This window comes from Polypterus senegalus, chromosome 4 (assembly GCF_016835505.1).
Source record: "Polypterus senegalus isolate Bchr_013 chromosome 4, ASM1683550v1, whole genome shotgun sequence".
Taxonomy (NCBI): domain Eukaryota; kingdom Metazoa; phylum Chordata; class Cladistia; order Polypteriformes; family Polypteridae; genus Polypterus; species Polypterus senegalus.
Window position 1 is genome coordinate 56406179 of NC_053157.1, and position 15579 is coordinate 56421757.

The window sequence follows — 15579 nt, forward strand, 5'->3', positions numbered from 1 at the left end:
GTGCTTAACAGTGAGATCGACTAACACCACCCTGGCCAAAACGATATGCTGTCATTAAAGGAGACACAGCTGTATAGTTAAAACAATATATAAAATGTTACACACTTTACACCAAAAGTCTTGCAATTCTTTCTATTCTCTTCCACGTGACAAGACCACTTTTGAAGTACTGCTCAGTCCCCATGTGTAACGCTCAAAAAGGGTCCTCAAGCATTCTTAGGCAACTATGAAAGAGTCCCCTTCCAAGGCTGACAATAATAAAGAAAGGGAAGAAACAATGGAGTGTACCATCGATGCCAATGGAGTGAACATTATCTTGGAGGGCCGTGGGCAAATTTTCCCAACTATTTTGTTAATTAGTAACCAATTACTGCTGATAATTAACTGATCATCCTTACCTATTTAATTTTACGTGACCTGCTTTTTTAATATTAAGGGCCTTTAATTGTATCTTTTATCTTTAAGAAACAGCTAAACTATAAACAGACAGGACTTTTGTACAGATGTGTACATATTGATCATGTAACACAATAAACACTACAGGTAACTGGCCCACTTGATCAGTAAGTGTCCTCATTAGGACAATGTGGGGTACCTCTTTAAAATTCTACCAGATAAACAGTTAACAACAATCAATAGTATCATTAGAGGACCTAGTTGTGCCATACTTGTTCATTGAATGTGTTTTAGAAATGTGTTGTTTATGACATATTTTGCAAAATGCATGCACTAAGCAAACTTTCTTACCTTAAATTAACACTAGAAAATTGTCAATGTCACTTTCCCCTCAATTTTTCTCTTATCCAAATCATTTTTTTTTCTGTTTTTAAAACATTGTTCCTCACTCATAGATCAAATGTTACATCAGCCATACGTCTATTGACAGCGAGGCTCTTTGCCCACTCTTCAGACTACACTGACATGCACCTCCACCTAATCTGTGTTTTTCCTGACAAGTCAAAGGTGAGGGATTACCTTCATCCACACATTGTACAACTGACCTTAGATAGGCAATGGTAGGACATGAAGAAATATAGTAATGGAAAAATCAACCCACACACAGTTTGGACGGAAACATGAACAAATGTGTAGATAAGGATGCAGGCTGATTCAGGATAAATGATCAGAACACAAATTAAAGCAAAGACCATGTCAAATAGGCAATTAGAAGAACTTCAGCCTCAAAAGAAAAAATAATTAGCCTACACAGAATAACATTGAAACAAACCAAGGATGAAATCAAAACTAAAACCGCACTTAATCTGCTTTTACACTTTAGCTGGATCACTGAGAGTGCCAGTGTGACCTGGCATATGCGCACACTCTAGGGACAGACAAAGACTACATCTCACACAGTCTCTTACACATAGGAAACAGGTTTTCTCAAACTGTGACTTAATAAAAGCAGGCAACACTTATAAACCAACAACTTGAAATAATGTAGTTTTTATCAATTTTTACAAATAATTCAATACATTTCCTACCTTGCCCACATGCTGTACAGTTGAGAGGTTCTCCGCCGCTGCACTCTTTGCAGGTATGATGGCACAGATGACACTGTCCATTCAAAGGGAACTTCCCTTTGGAACAAGAGATCCCACAAGAGCCTGAATCAAAATACCTAAGAAAATATGGAGAAACAAAGGAATCAGAGTGGCACGTGGAGGTCTCTGCATCCAGTTACATTTGCTAACGAAGCAGTAAGAGAAATAAAAATCTATTTCTTTTCTGATTTCATGCCTTTCTAAATTGGTACTTGCTACTACTTTCAAAGAAGAAAAAATACTCCTTCTGTGTTTTACGTTTAGTTGTGTGCCTTACAGCATATGTGTGGCTTATGTGCCAATTAATTAATATAACATAATTATAAATGTATTAATTTAATTATGTTCAATTGTATCTATAAATAATATCAATACAATTGTATATTAAGTATGTTTAATCATATCTATAAATCATATTAATAATGCAATGAATCGGTTTTATTGGTATCATTTCCATTCTTTACAATAAAACTGCATTTATTATGTTTGCAATTTTAAATTAGTTTAATGTTATCGTCTTTGTGTGTACACTGTTAGCGAATACGCATTTTTTACCACTCCATGTTAGAAACAGCCCCATGCAATTCAACCAAATGAAGCAAAGGTAAAACCTTTTGTGAGACAATAATGATAGTAATAGTCATTATTTAACAAGGTGTCCGTAGCTAACCCTAACTCCAAGACTACATAGTGTGTCTGCTATAATGCTTTCCCTCCATCCTGGACAGACTCTTTCACATCATCCATCCATTATGCAATCAGCATGAAGAAGTTCCAGGCAAAGCAGTCAGCCAGGAATGGAGCTACACAACAGCATCACAGGGTGAATGGAGAGCCTCTAGTTAACTTAATACACACGTCTTTGGGACAAAAGCCTGGGTACTACCCTGTCTAATCAAGTCTGTCATACTGACACATTCTCACATAACAATTGCAATCTGTCATATTGCATTTCTGTTATTTGACTATTGGAGGAAACCTGCACAACCATGACAACCTTTAAAACGTATCTGAATGAAATAACAGGGCAGCTTGGCTTTTAGCTAAACAAACGAGCTTGATGGCCTGAATGGTCTCCTCTCATTTGTCAGATTTCTTATTTTCTGTATAACCATGAGATAACAAAGTACACTTTTGATAAAACAGCACCCCAGACTGAAAATTAAATGGAGCAAACAAACAAACTGCATGTCATTTTCCACTTATTTCTTTATAATTTAAGTCATGTCTTACCTTGTTGACACACAACTAATGCACTGATTTTTATCTGGTCCATTGCACTTGTAGCAGGTGGCATCACATAACTGACACTTCTTGGTGTCATCGATATATTCACCTATGGAATAAAAGTGTATTCGGCTTTATTTTAAAAGACTCATGCATCTTTTTTATTCCTTATTTTAAATTAGATTACCAAACAAATAAAAATGGCCAATTACAATGTAATTGTACATTCAGACATATTCTTTGGGACTGCACCTGTAACTTACTTTTTTATATAACCACTGCATTTTTAATAAATTTTTCTTAACATTTTCTACCAAGTATCAATAAGGTACATGTGACTTACTTATAGTTCTAAAATATTTTTTTTACAATACATAACATGATTTTTGCAATGATTTTGGGCAATTTTATAGTTTATTATTACATCTGTGATGTCATTGTAGTTCTATTTCGTTGTGTTTGATTGTGATAGGCATGCTGCCATTTTAAATGACCATTTCACTTTGTAACCTCTCAGAGCCCCTAAACCAGATACAATTGCACAGACACCAGTCCGGGTGCTAAGGACCTTTTATTTAAACCAATGCTTTTACAGGATTTCTTCCAACTTGTCATACACATATTTTTCACCTCCACTCCTCCCAGACAAGCTTTGTCCTCCTCTAGTCCTGACTCTGACCTCATGAGTGAGGCAGAGCAGTTTATTTTGTGCTGGAGTCAGGAGCATTTCAGCCCAGGCCTTGATAAAGCAATGCAGTCTCTCTCAGGAACCCCCTCGGTAGAAGCCAAGCGCCTCAACATGGCTGCCCTTTAAACCTGCAATTCCCATGAAACCTTGTGGGTGTCCAAACTAGAGTCATACCAGAGGAATACTGCCACCCAGCGCACAGGGGGGAAAACCTGGTCCTGAGAAGCAGTCCCCCTCTACCCACCTAATCTGACCGGATGGATGGATATCCCATGTTTTCATTCTGTGTTGGCTTCCAGTCTTGGACATTGATTGGCAGAAGTCCTGGGAGGTAATGGAACACCATCCATCAAAAGTATGATGCCATGTCGCCCATCACACTACTATCCACAGCCATTGTGTTATAGGTCATTACACCAGTTGCCGTATCTGACTGGTGTTGCCATATGAGAGGTCATGTTGACTGCGCTTAAGTGGATGGCAGGGTAACCTTAGTATCCAGGATTTTGGATTAAAACTGCAAAGTATAGGACTTTAGATTATCAAAATTACAGATGTTCAAGTCCTAAGACATTTGATTCACCCAATTTGGACTTTGATTTCCAATTTTCTGACTATTGGTTGGTATTTTGACCATCTGATTTTCGCAAAACTACTACTCTTCTGCCTATTTCTTTAAATAATTTTCCTCTCCTGGTCAGATCTTTATTCTCCTTATTTTTAGGCTGGCAGTGTGGCACAATGGTTATAGATTTGGACCTCAAACCCTGAGCCTGTGGGTTCAAATCCCACCACTGACACTAAGCAAGTCACATCACCAGCCTGTGCTCCAACTATTTGTAGATGTTGCAAGTTACCCTGGGTAATGACATCAAATAAATAAATGTATTTTTTCCAAAGTCTCCTGCCTTTGTTATTTTTAGTAAGATCCTTACACCTATCAGGCATAAACTTAAACTACAACACTGGCGTCAAACATGACTGGGGTTTATGAAAGTACGGTTTATTATTTCAAGTCAGTTTTGTTGATGGCATGATGCTGAATATAAAAGATAATTTTCATTAAAGCAGCTAATGTCATCAACGTGACTTGTGTTTGCCATCACACACACCTATTCACTTTTTATTTCTCTTGTATTGTTACTTTTTACAACTTTAAATTAAAAGCATTTTTGCATTTGGAGATGTAATGATTGGTTCCAGAGTCCAAGTTGTGCGTCGAGGTGAGTCCGACTATATTTAGCCGGAACCTCTCGACCTCGCGCACTAGCTCAGGGAGGAGGCCCCGGGGAGGACCCAGGACACGCTGGAGGGAATATGTCTCCCGGCTGGCCTGGGAACGCCTTGGGATTCTCCCGGAAAAGCTGGAAGAAGTGGCCGGGGAGAGGGAAGTCTGGGCCTCTCTGCTTAAGCTGCTGCCCCCGCGACCCGACCCCGGATAAGCGGAAGAGGATGGATGGATGGATGGATATGTAATGATGACCTGGCCATCCCACTGCAGTGGTTTCTTTTTTTATGATTATTAACACACCATATTTTAATAGCAGCTGTGTTCTGAACTTTGTATTGAATGCTCTAACAACCTACTCAAATAGTTTAACAGCATATTACTGCCTCAAATTTACTTTTGCTTTTGAAAGTAACAGATCAAAACATTCTGTTGAGGTAAAGAAAATAAACAGTAGAAAAAGAGGAACACAAAATAAAACAAAACTATGATGCAAATTAAATCTAATTCTGAATGCACGACCGCTAATGAATAATAACATGAATTAGAATCTCATAATCTTTCCATACTTGAAAAGGAAAAGAAGCCGCACAGACGCACAATCCTTGAATCCGGCCAGGGTGACAGATGTGTTGATTCTGAAGGTGTCTCTTGTGTTTACAACGAGTACATCAGTCAATTTTCACAGTGAAAATAAACGCTGGAGAGTTGATTGGGAAGTTCAAATTGGCTCAGATCTCCATATACCTCTCTGCAGTGTTTTCAATAGGTTAGTGTTAGGGTTAATGAGGGACTCTAACTCGGTGAGTGTCAGAGTTAGTGCTCGTGTGCCCAGTGATCAGCTAGAATTGTGTCCAGGTTTGGGCCTTGTATTGAATCCAGTGCTCCAGTGTTAACCTTCAGCTTCCCACAAACCAGTAAAAATAGCTTCACAAAACAAAGCTATATATGACATTGCATGGCCATGAAGTTTTTTTATGTACAGTAAATTGATTTAACCTTTTCTAAATCTGATTGCTAACCCTCCTTACTGTTACCATTACCCCTGGGAAAAATTAGCCAAAAATGTTTAATTTTTTTCAACAAGAAAAATGTTGAGATAAATACAGCAGAAAAGTTATTTCTAGTGTTCACTGCTGTAAAAATTCAGATTTAGCACAGATCTTTGGTGTGCTATGTTTTGAAACAGCCACTGAAGCATGGCAGTTTTACAGCTGGTACAGTAAAGTGCCTGACCTACAATATCAATGCCAAACCAACAGTGTTATTGCAGGCTACCACAGCAGAGGACTTAATGATTTCCATATTTCCCCTTACAAGGATATTGACAGTTGCTGCATTGTGAGTGGTGCTTAGGGAGCTAACGTCTTAATTGTTGTCGCACTTAATCACAATAATTTTTCCCTTTTTGTCACACGACTAGTGGATGAATTAACATCACAGCGCCCAGGTTTTACAGTGCCATGTCATGCATCAGTTTCACTTTCCATGTCAATGTCTGATGATCAATTCACTTTGTCATCATTATTGCTCAATTTGAACAATAGTTCAGTTTCAGCTCATTTTAAAACTGCCATTATGGATTTTCACTAGCCATTGTGTTTTTTCATTGGAGGCTCCGCCCCACTCATAAATATTGATTAACTACCTAAGCAACCATAAAGTGGCAGAAAGCATAGAAATATCTTTTGTCTTTTTGCAGAATGAGGTTACTTCATCCAGTAGATGGCAACAGTCTACTGTCCTGAGAGATATTCAGGCTCGTTTATCATTACACACTACCCCAAGCGTGACTTGGGTTTAACTGTATTTCCTAAGAAATCCAAGTCCGAGCCATACTTGGGTTTAATGACAAGTTAAAAGGATAATTTTTGAATTTTTCAAGTTGAAGCTATTTCGTCATTGTCATGGCATATAATATTTGGACACATTGTGTTCTAAATTGAAGACTTTTACAATGGAGATCAAGTGACTAGTGTCCATATGTGAAAACAAAACTCTATTTTACTAAGCAGTTCCACTTTAAAGTGGCAAAGGTTCTGATTTAAGAAAACATGCTTTCCTTGCTTCTGGGACAAGTGGCAACAAAAGTAAATTCAAAGTAATACATTTTATCCCAGATTCTTGGTATCATTTTTTTTTTAACATAAGGATATGTTTTGCTTGTCTGTTCACAGCAGCCATAGCTTGAGGAAGTTGTTATTTTCTACAGTTGTGGCCCCAATTGCCAGTTGTTCCAATCCTCGCCATAGCGTCAGGCTGCTTATATTCCTCCTTTACTCTCTCCATTTCTGTTTCAGCAACATTTATGTTCTGCCATATCTTAAAGCAAACAATGCTGTGCTGTTGAGCAAAAATGAGATGTGTAGTAAACTCACCTCAATAATGAACACATTTTTAAAATGACAAACCCCACTTAGTTACCATGTTGAAATTCCTCCAAGTTGCTATCATCCTCAATTAAATTTCTTAGCTAGAAGTAAAAAAGTTTTGGAGTAAGTGAAATGTTCTCTGTGATTAGTTTTAGCTTTAGACAGGCCCTTAACCGCTTTAGCATTAGACCCGAGTGTTACTCAGGCTGTAAAAACAGTGCTAAAAGCGTTAGTTCCGAGTGTCACTCGAGCAACTGTAAAGACGTGTCTCGCGTAAGACACAAAGTTTACTCAGACTCTAAAAGTGCCAACTGCCTCAGTGCCAAGAGTTACTCAGGCAACCGTACAGACATGTCTTGTGTACGCATCAGGCCTGAGTGTTATTTGGGCAGTGGTGTAGATGTGTCTTCTCCTAACCTCATAATGGTGTCTCATAAGAAATGCCAGACATCAGCAGTGATAACGAAGTCAATCTGTATTTAGGCAATGAAACTGAAATGGTCAGTGAAGCCGAAAGTGACGCTCACACATGTTCATTGTGCTGTTGATATTATTATTTATTATTATTTATATCATTATTATACTTTCTAAACTTCTGACTTTGTACTTTTAGTATTTTGTGCATTTTACTGTTGAAAGATGAGATATAATAAAAATGTCACGTAACACTTTACATTAAGTGTCTATAATTACACTGTAACTACTATGTCATTACCTGTATAAGTACAGTGTAACTATGAGTTATTACTCTGTACTTACTGAGTAATACAAAGTAACGTTATAGTTAATTACTCAGTTGTCATTGTTATTCCACAGTTAATATAATTACAATGTAACAATTTATCACTGATCCAAAAACAAGTGTACTTACATAGTTACATTGTATCTGCACTTTCAAAATGTAATAAAAACATTAGGGCATGTAACAGAAAGATAGATAGATAGATAGATAGATAGATAGATAGATAGATAGATAGATAGATACTTTATTAATCCCAAGTGGAAATTCACATAATCCAGCAGCAGTATACTGATACAAAGAAACAATATTAAATTAAATAGTAATAAAAATGCATGCAAAAGCAGACAATAACTTTGAGTAATGTTAGCATTTACTCCCCCGGGTGGAATTGAAGAGTCGCATAGTGTGGGGGAGGAACAATCTCCTCAGTCTGTCAGTGGAGCAGGACAGTGACACCGCCAGGTCACCACCAGGAAGCGCCCCAATGCCTTGGGGACCTGTTACCCCAGCACTTCTGCCACACCAGGAAGTGCTGGGGGGAAGAATTAGGACGGCGCCTGGAGAGCTGCCGGGAGGACAGCCGGCACTTCCGCCACGCTGGGGCGTGGCTAGAGGAGGAATGCCGGGACCACCTGGGGCTCATCCGGGTCATATATAAAATGGGCCGTCTCCCTTCATTCGAGGCTGGAGTCAGGAGGAGGAAGGACGAAGCTCAGGAGAGCTGTGGAGGCGGCCCGAAGAAAGGCACTGTGGCCAGGACTGTGACTTTGGGGTTTTTGTGCACTAATTTGGGGTCTTAGTGACCATTATAAATACTGTAAATATTGTAAATAAACGTGTGGTGGTTGAGAACAACATGTCCGCCTGTCTGTGTCCGGGTCAACTTCCACACTATATAGTTATCACTGCAATTCTCCATTAAAATTGCCTAGACCATGGAACATCTATTATATAGTTGTAGTTACATACCCTAATGTTTTTATTACATTTTGAAAGTACAGATACAATGTAACTATGTAAGTACACTTGTTTTTGGATCAATAATAAATTGTTACATTGTAATTATATACACTGTGGAATAACAATGACAACTGAGTAATTAACTATAACATTACTTTGTATTACGCAGTAAGTACGGAGTAATAACTCATAGTTACTCTGTAATTATACAGGTAATTACAATGCCACAGTTTTTATGTGTGTTTTTGAGAAAAAATGTACTGCTAAGGAAGCTACACTTTTCAACATTCTAGGCATACATTTGCTTTTCAGGTTTTGCTTGGAACGAAGACTAGAACCTTTTAAAGCAACCTATTAATTATTTTTTGTGACACACTTTAAATGATGCATGAATTGGTACAATGTACATTTATAGTAGTTAGCATCATTATCTTTATTAGGAATTTCATTGCTTACTTATCCAAGATATGATTTAGCACTTTGCCCATTCAACAAAAATTATGAATATTAGTGATGAGCAAAATGAATAGTGCAAAACTGATTTCAAAGTAAAACTCAGTTTTGCTTTGCAAAAGAAAATTGTGTTTCACAGCCAGAAGAATTTGCACCACTGGCACATTCTTTTATCTGCAAGAAAAGAGGATCACATGTAGAGAGCAACCACCTATACGCACCTGGAGGGCACTTTTCCACTACTAAAATCCATTTATCTGGATGAATGGCTGCTGGTAAGTCTTGGGAGGGATCCTGGTTTGGATCAGCTTAAAGAGCCGGAGAAAGTCAATGCAGATGGAGTTACCTTTGACCTGAAATGAGCAATCTGAAGTGGAAGGCAGATAATGCGCAAGGCACATAAGAGTGGATGAAGCTCCACCATGCTTGAAGTATAACAAAACTACTGGCAGTGCTCTTTTTATGGTGATAGTTACACTTAATCAAAGAAGGGGTGGGGGACCCCACTAAGCTCCAAGTGCCGTGATACGTCAATATGTAAGCAAAGAGTCAGAGTTTTACCCATGTGATGTGAAGATTCTCTGAAAACTGAGATCAGAACAGCTGCCTGTACTGCATATCGAGGTGTAGCGGCCCACTTCAAGCACTAGACATCCATGGAAGGAGTGGAGGCAGAAAGCATTGGAGGCCAGCCAAGCAAGGAGCAATAATTCTGGACATGGAATTACCCTTGGAAAGCAATATTACCAAAAAACTAATTTTAGTGAGTTTAGCAATTGTAAAATCGCATGAAAGCCACATTTTTTGGGCAATTTTGGGAAACTGTGCATAGAACGAAAGTATGTTGTTTTGCTCACAAATAGCCATTTGCATTCCTGATTTTGGTGATGAATATTTAATATTGGGACTTTCCAATCACATAAAGTATGTGGGACCAGGTGCTTCAGAAATGGAATGGGGGAGGCAAAAAAGAATTAAACACACTAATATATACAGTATTTGTGTTTAAGGTTTGTAGTGATTTGTAAAATGTACAGATGGATTGATTGTGGTGGCATTGCACATGATGTTGGTTATCCATCTTCTCATGAGTTGCTGATATCTGTCTGATCCTTGTCCTTGTCTGAAAAGTATCTTCTGCACATTCACGGTGTGATGGCTGCTTTGGATGACTGACTGAATGACACAGCACTTCTTCATTCTGTTATACTACAGTTGTGGAGTTTAGACTGTGGCGTATGATGATGTAAACATTCTGAGAACTGGGGGCCAGTAGCCAGGCTAATTGCAAAAGACCACAGACCTGGAGGGTCCTACAGTTTTCTTTATTTCCTCCCTTGTCAACTGACCATATCTTCTGTTAGCTGGGGCTCCTGCAGGGTCAGCACGAGGAGTGAGGCAAATAGGCAATCACCTCAGGTAAAACTTGATTAAGAGTAGCATTTACATGCAAAACTGTTTTTTAATATTACAAAATATTTATTTATTTATTTATTAAGCACCTTTAAACAACTTTCATTGACCAAAGTGCTGTTCAACTAAAAGACAAAAAGGTTAGCAGGTACTACACAGCGTATATATACTCAAAATACATTGCACACTACTATACTAAACCAATCAATAAAATCAAAACAAATTAATAATAATAATAATAATAATTAAGATGAAACCAACTTCATAAAATCAAGAAGAATTAAATGCACATGAAAACAGATGTGTCTTAAGCAGGGTTTTAAAATGATTTAAGATTCTGGGCCGCTCTCAACTGCAAGGGGAGGCTTTTCCACAAACTGGGGGCTATTACCGAAAATGCTCTGCTCCTCTGGTTTTAAGCTTTATTCTGGGGATATGGAGTAACTGAAGATCAGAGGATCGCAAGGCTCTGACAGAAGAATACGGAACAAGAAGCTCCGACAAGTAAACAGGTGCCAAGTCATTTAAGCTTTTAAAAACAAGCAGTAATATTTTAAACTGGATCCTGAAATGTACAGGAAGCCAGTGAAGGGAGGCCAGTATAGGTGTTATATGGTCAGGCTTTTTCTTCCCTGTCAGAAGGCGGGCCGCTGCAATCTGAACGGCTTGCAGCCTCTGAATTTGTGCCTGACTGAGACCTATGTATAATGAATTACAGTAGTCAAGGCGTGATGTAACAAAAGCATGTATTACCGTCTCAAACTGTTCATGGGGAAATGTAGTGCTTGACTTTACTAAGTAGTCTAAGTTGAAAAAAGCTGGACCTTCCAACTGCACTGATCTGTTTATCCAACTTAAAAGCAGAGTCAAAAATTACCCCCAGATTTCTGGCAGACTGAGGAGAAATAGATGCCAGAGATCCAATAACACTGTCATACCCACTGAGGATATTGGACTTTCCAAAAGCAATAATTTCAGTTTTGCTTTTGTTCAGACTGAGAAAGTTTATCTCCATCCATGTTTGAACATCTTGGAGACAGTTCAACAAGGTCTGAATAGCTGGGTGACTATTTGATGGAACAGATAGATAGATTTGAAGATCATCAGCAAAGCAGTGGAAGGCGATTTTATGCTTTCTAAAAATCCGCCTATTTGGAGATGGTGGCACTGACCAGAAAGCAGGAGACGGAGCTGGAGGTGGCAGAGTTAAAGATGCTAAGATTTGCACTGGGTGTGACAAGGATGGATAGGATTAGAAATGAGTACATTAGAAGGTCAGCTCAAGTTGGACGGCTCGAAGACAAAGTCAGAGAGGGGAGATTGCGTTGTTTGGACGTGTGCAGAGGAGAGATGCTGGGTACATTGGGAGAAGGATGCTAAGTATAGAGCTGCCAGGGAAGAGGAAAAGAGGAAGGCCTAAGAGAAGGTTTATGGATGTGGTGAGAAAGGACATGCAGGTGATGGGTGTAACAGAACAACATGCAGAGGACAGAAAGGTATGGAAGAAGATGATCCATTGTGGCGACCCCTAACGGGAGCAGCCGAAACAAGAGTAATAATGCAAAAATATGAGTTAATTATGACACTCAAGAACACACACACACACACACATATATATAGTGTCTTATTTACAACCCCAATTCCAAAAAAATTGGGATGCTGTTTAAAATATAAATACAAAAAGAATACAATGATTTGCAGACCCATAACCATAAACTTATATTTTATTCATAATAGAACATAGCTGCTCAACAGTCCTGGGTCATCTTTGTTGTATTTTACATTTCATGATGTGCCAAATGTTTTCAATTGGTCGAAGGTCTGGACTGCAGGCAGGCCAGTTCAGCACCCGGGCTCTTCTACTATGAAGCCATGCTGTACACAGTTTAGCATTGTCTTGCTGAGATATGCAAAGCCTTCCCTGAAAAAGACATTGTCTGGATAGGAGCACATGTGGCTCTAAAACCTTACAATATCTTTCAGCATTGACGGTGCTGTTCCAGATGTGCAAGCTGCCAATTCCATAGGCACTAATGCACGCCCACACCATCAGAGATGCATGCGTTTAAACTGAGCGCAGATAACAAGCCGGATGGTTCCTCTCTTTAGTCTGAAGCATCCATGTTTTCTGAAAAGAATTTCAAATTTTGTTTAGTTTGACCACAGGACAGTTTCCCATTTTGCCTCAGTCCATTTTTAATGATCTTTGGCCCAAAGAAGACGGTGGCGTTTCTGGACCATGTTCAAATATGGCTTCTTCTTTGCATGATAGAGCTTTAACCCGCATTTGTGGATGGCATAGCAAACTGTGTTCACAGACAATGATTTCCTGAGCCCATGCAGTGATTTCCATGACAAAATCATGTCTGTTTAAAATGCAGTGCCACCTTGGGGCCCAAAGATCACAGACATCCAATATTGATTTTCAATGAGATTTCTCTAGATTCTCGGAATATTTTGATGATATTGCGTACTGTAGATGATGAGATATTCAAAGTCTTCACAATTATATGTTGAGAAACATTATTCTGAAATTGTTCCACAATTTGTAAACACATTTTTTGCAGATTGGTGAACCTCTACCCATCTATACTTCTGAGAGCCTCTGCCTCTCTAAGATGCTCTTTTTATACCCAATCCTGTTACTGATCTGCTTGCTAATTAACCAAAATTTTCCTCCAGTTGTTTCTTTATAGCAACACTTACTTTTCCAGCCTTTTGTAGTCCTGTCCCAACTTTTCTAAGACATGTTGTTGACATCAAATTCAAAATGAGCGAATATTTTTCATGAAATAGTAAAATGTCTCATTCTCAACATTGTTTTTTCCTGCCTTGTGCCCTGTGTTGGCTGGGATTGGCTCCAGCAGACCCCCATGACCCAGTGTTAGGATATAGCGGGTTGGGTAATGACAGACTGACTGACTTTCAACATTTCATACATTTTCTGTGTCCTACTGTGAATAAAATCTTTTATGTCTTTATGAGATTTTCAAATCATTGCATTCTGTTTTTATTTACATTTCACACAGCGTCCCAACTTTTTTGCAATTGGGGGTTGTATATCCATCCATCCATTATCCAGCCCGCTATATCCTAACTACAGGGTCACGGGGGTCTGGTGTAGTCAATCCCAGCCAACACCCAGCGCAAGGCAGGAAACAAACCCCGGGCAGGGCACCAGCCCACCGCAGGGCACACACACACACACCAAGCACACACTAGGGACAATTTAGGATCGCCAATGCACCGAACCTGCATGTCTTTGGACTGTGGGAGGAAACCCACGTAGACACGGGGAGAACATGCTAACGCCACGCAGGGAGGACCCAGGAAGTGAACCCAGGTCTCCTAACTGCGAGGCAGCAGTGCTACCCACTGTGCCATCATGCCGCCAGGTTGCATATACTACCTGTAAAAATTATGAGAAATATTTAATTTTTAAAATTCACACTCGAACACTGCGAGTTTTAGAGAGTAACTACATACAAACACACATTTCAAAGCTACAGCTAACTGCATGGTATTGGTGTTAATGAATGTCACATATAATACAGTATATACTAATTTCACATTTTCTAAAATGTTTTTAAAGTGTCAGAATGTCTGTTTAATGTCTCTTAAGCTTGCACTGTATGTGTTTAGATAAAAAGGGCAAGTGATTTTTAGCTTGTAGGCCAGAGAATGAATCTGACAAGTTATTATGAGAAGCATCTAGAAGGAGCAAAACAGATGAGCTTAAGTCTGCAATCAATTTTGCAATTACAAAACTCAAAAACATTTTTGCGGGTCGGAAACAGTGATCAGTAATATATGTGCATTATTGTTGTAATGCCTATTTTGCGTTTTTGTTTTAACGATGATAGCGGGTTTTTTGGCACATTTTCCCCAAAATAATACTCCCATTGTTTACTTCTTTTTTATTTTGTCTGTTGCTCTGAGGATGCAATGTGTTGCGGGACTAATGTATCATGAAGCCTGCATCACTGATTGTGTTTTGTGTGTGGATTAAGTGTAACGTCTTACACCTAGTAAGGTTAAAGTGGCAGGAAGGGCATCAAAAACGGACCTCACCTTAGGCGACAGTGTTAGCTTTTCTTCAATGACATTTGATGGGGAGATGAAGACATACATGTATTTAGCCATGGCATGAGAAATGTTCATTAAAAACACGTAACGACAGAATCATTCTTGCTTTGTCTCATTTACTCTTTTTGTAGTCTCTCTGTAATTGTCCCCTGTTTTGTAATGAAAGCCATTTTTTGGGGTGCATGGATGCCTGTCACAGTTGTATTTCAGACACCTGGTGGTGGGACGGGCACACACATCACAAACTAAAGAACACAGAAAAAAAAGAAAACTACAATGTTTATGCAACGGCATCTTTATTTTTGAAGACAGAAGAAAAGATAGAAAGGTTTTACATTTAATTGGACGTCACTTCCATTCCTCTTGGAGGCTGGCATATTTATGGATGGCAGGCAGTACTGCCTGCTGCCTGTCCTTCGACTACACGGTGCCCTGTATGACTAACTTTAAGAATAACAACACTCTAAAGGATGGAAACTCAGACCATTTATATGACAAGCAGATAATGTTAAATTGGCTCATTTGATACAAAATATTACATACAAAACAAACACTAGTGAATTCAGACTAGAGGCAACACCTCCCTAATTGGCATTTTTTATAATTCGATGTCAAAAAAAATCACAACATTTGACATGCATTTCAGAAACTTCAAAAATCTTGACTTTTCAGGTCAGTTTTCAAAAACACGCAATTTCTACAACAGTAGAGATGCGGCCAAATTTTATCTAATTCAAACATTCAAAGTTTATATATTTTTGGGGGTTAAAGACCAACAGTTTTAAATTAAATTATTGTGCAACACATAAAGTATTTTTTTTTAGCCAGAGACTCTGGGAGGAAGAAATTTAGAAAAGGGATGGCAA

At 38.8% G+C, this 15579-nt stretch overlaps 1 protein-coding gene across 1 annotated transcript in view; it reads right to left on the bottom strand.

The window, feature by feature from the left end:
• The window catches only part of LOC120528707 (proprotein convertase subtilisin/kexin type 5-like), a 121940-nt gene extending 107170 nt beyond the window's left edge, over window positions 1-14770 (bottom strand). The window contains exons 1-4 of the mRNA XM_039752862.1: window positions 14699-14770; window positions 7112-7160; window positions 2778-2880; window positions 1485-1621 (exon numbers count right to left, since the gene is read on the bottom strand). Coding sequence (XP_039608796.1) covers window positions 1485-1621; window positions 2778-2880; window positions 7112-7160; window positions 14699-14770 — 361 coding nt within the window. The remainder of the gene's footprint in view (window positions 1-1484; window positions 1622-2777; window positions 2881-7111; window positions 7161-14698) is intronic.
• Between the last annotated feature and the right edge of the window lie 809 nt (window positions 14771-15579).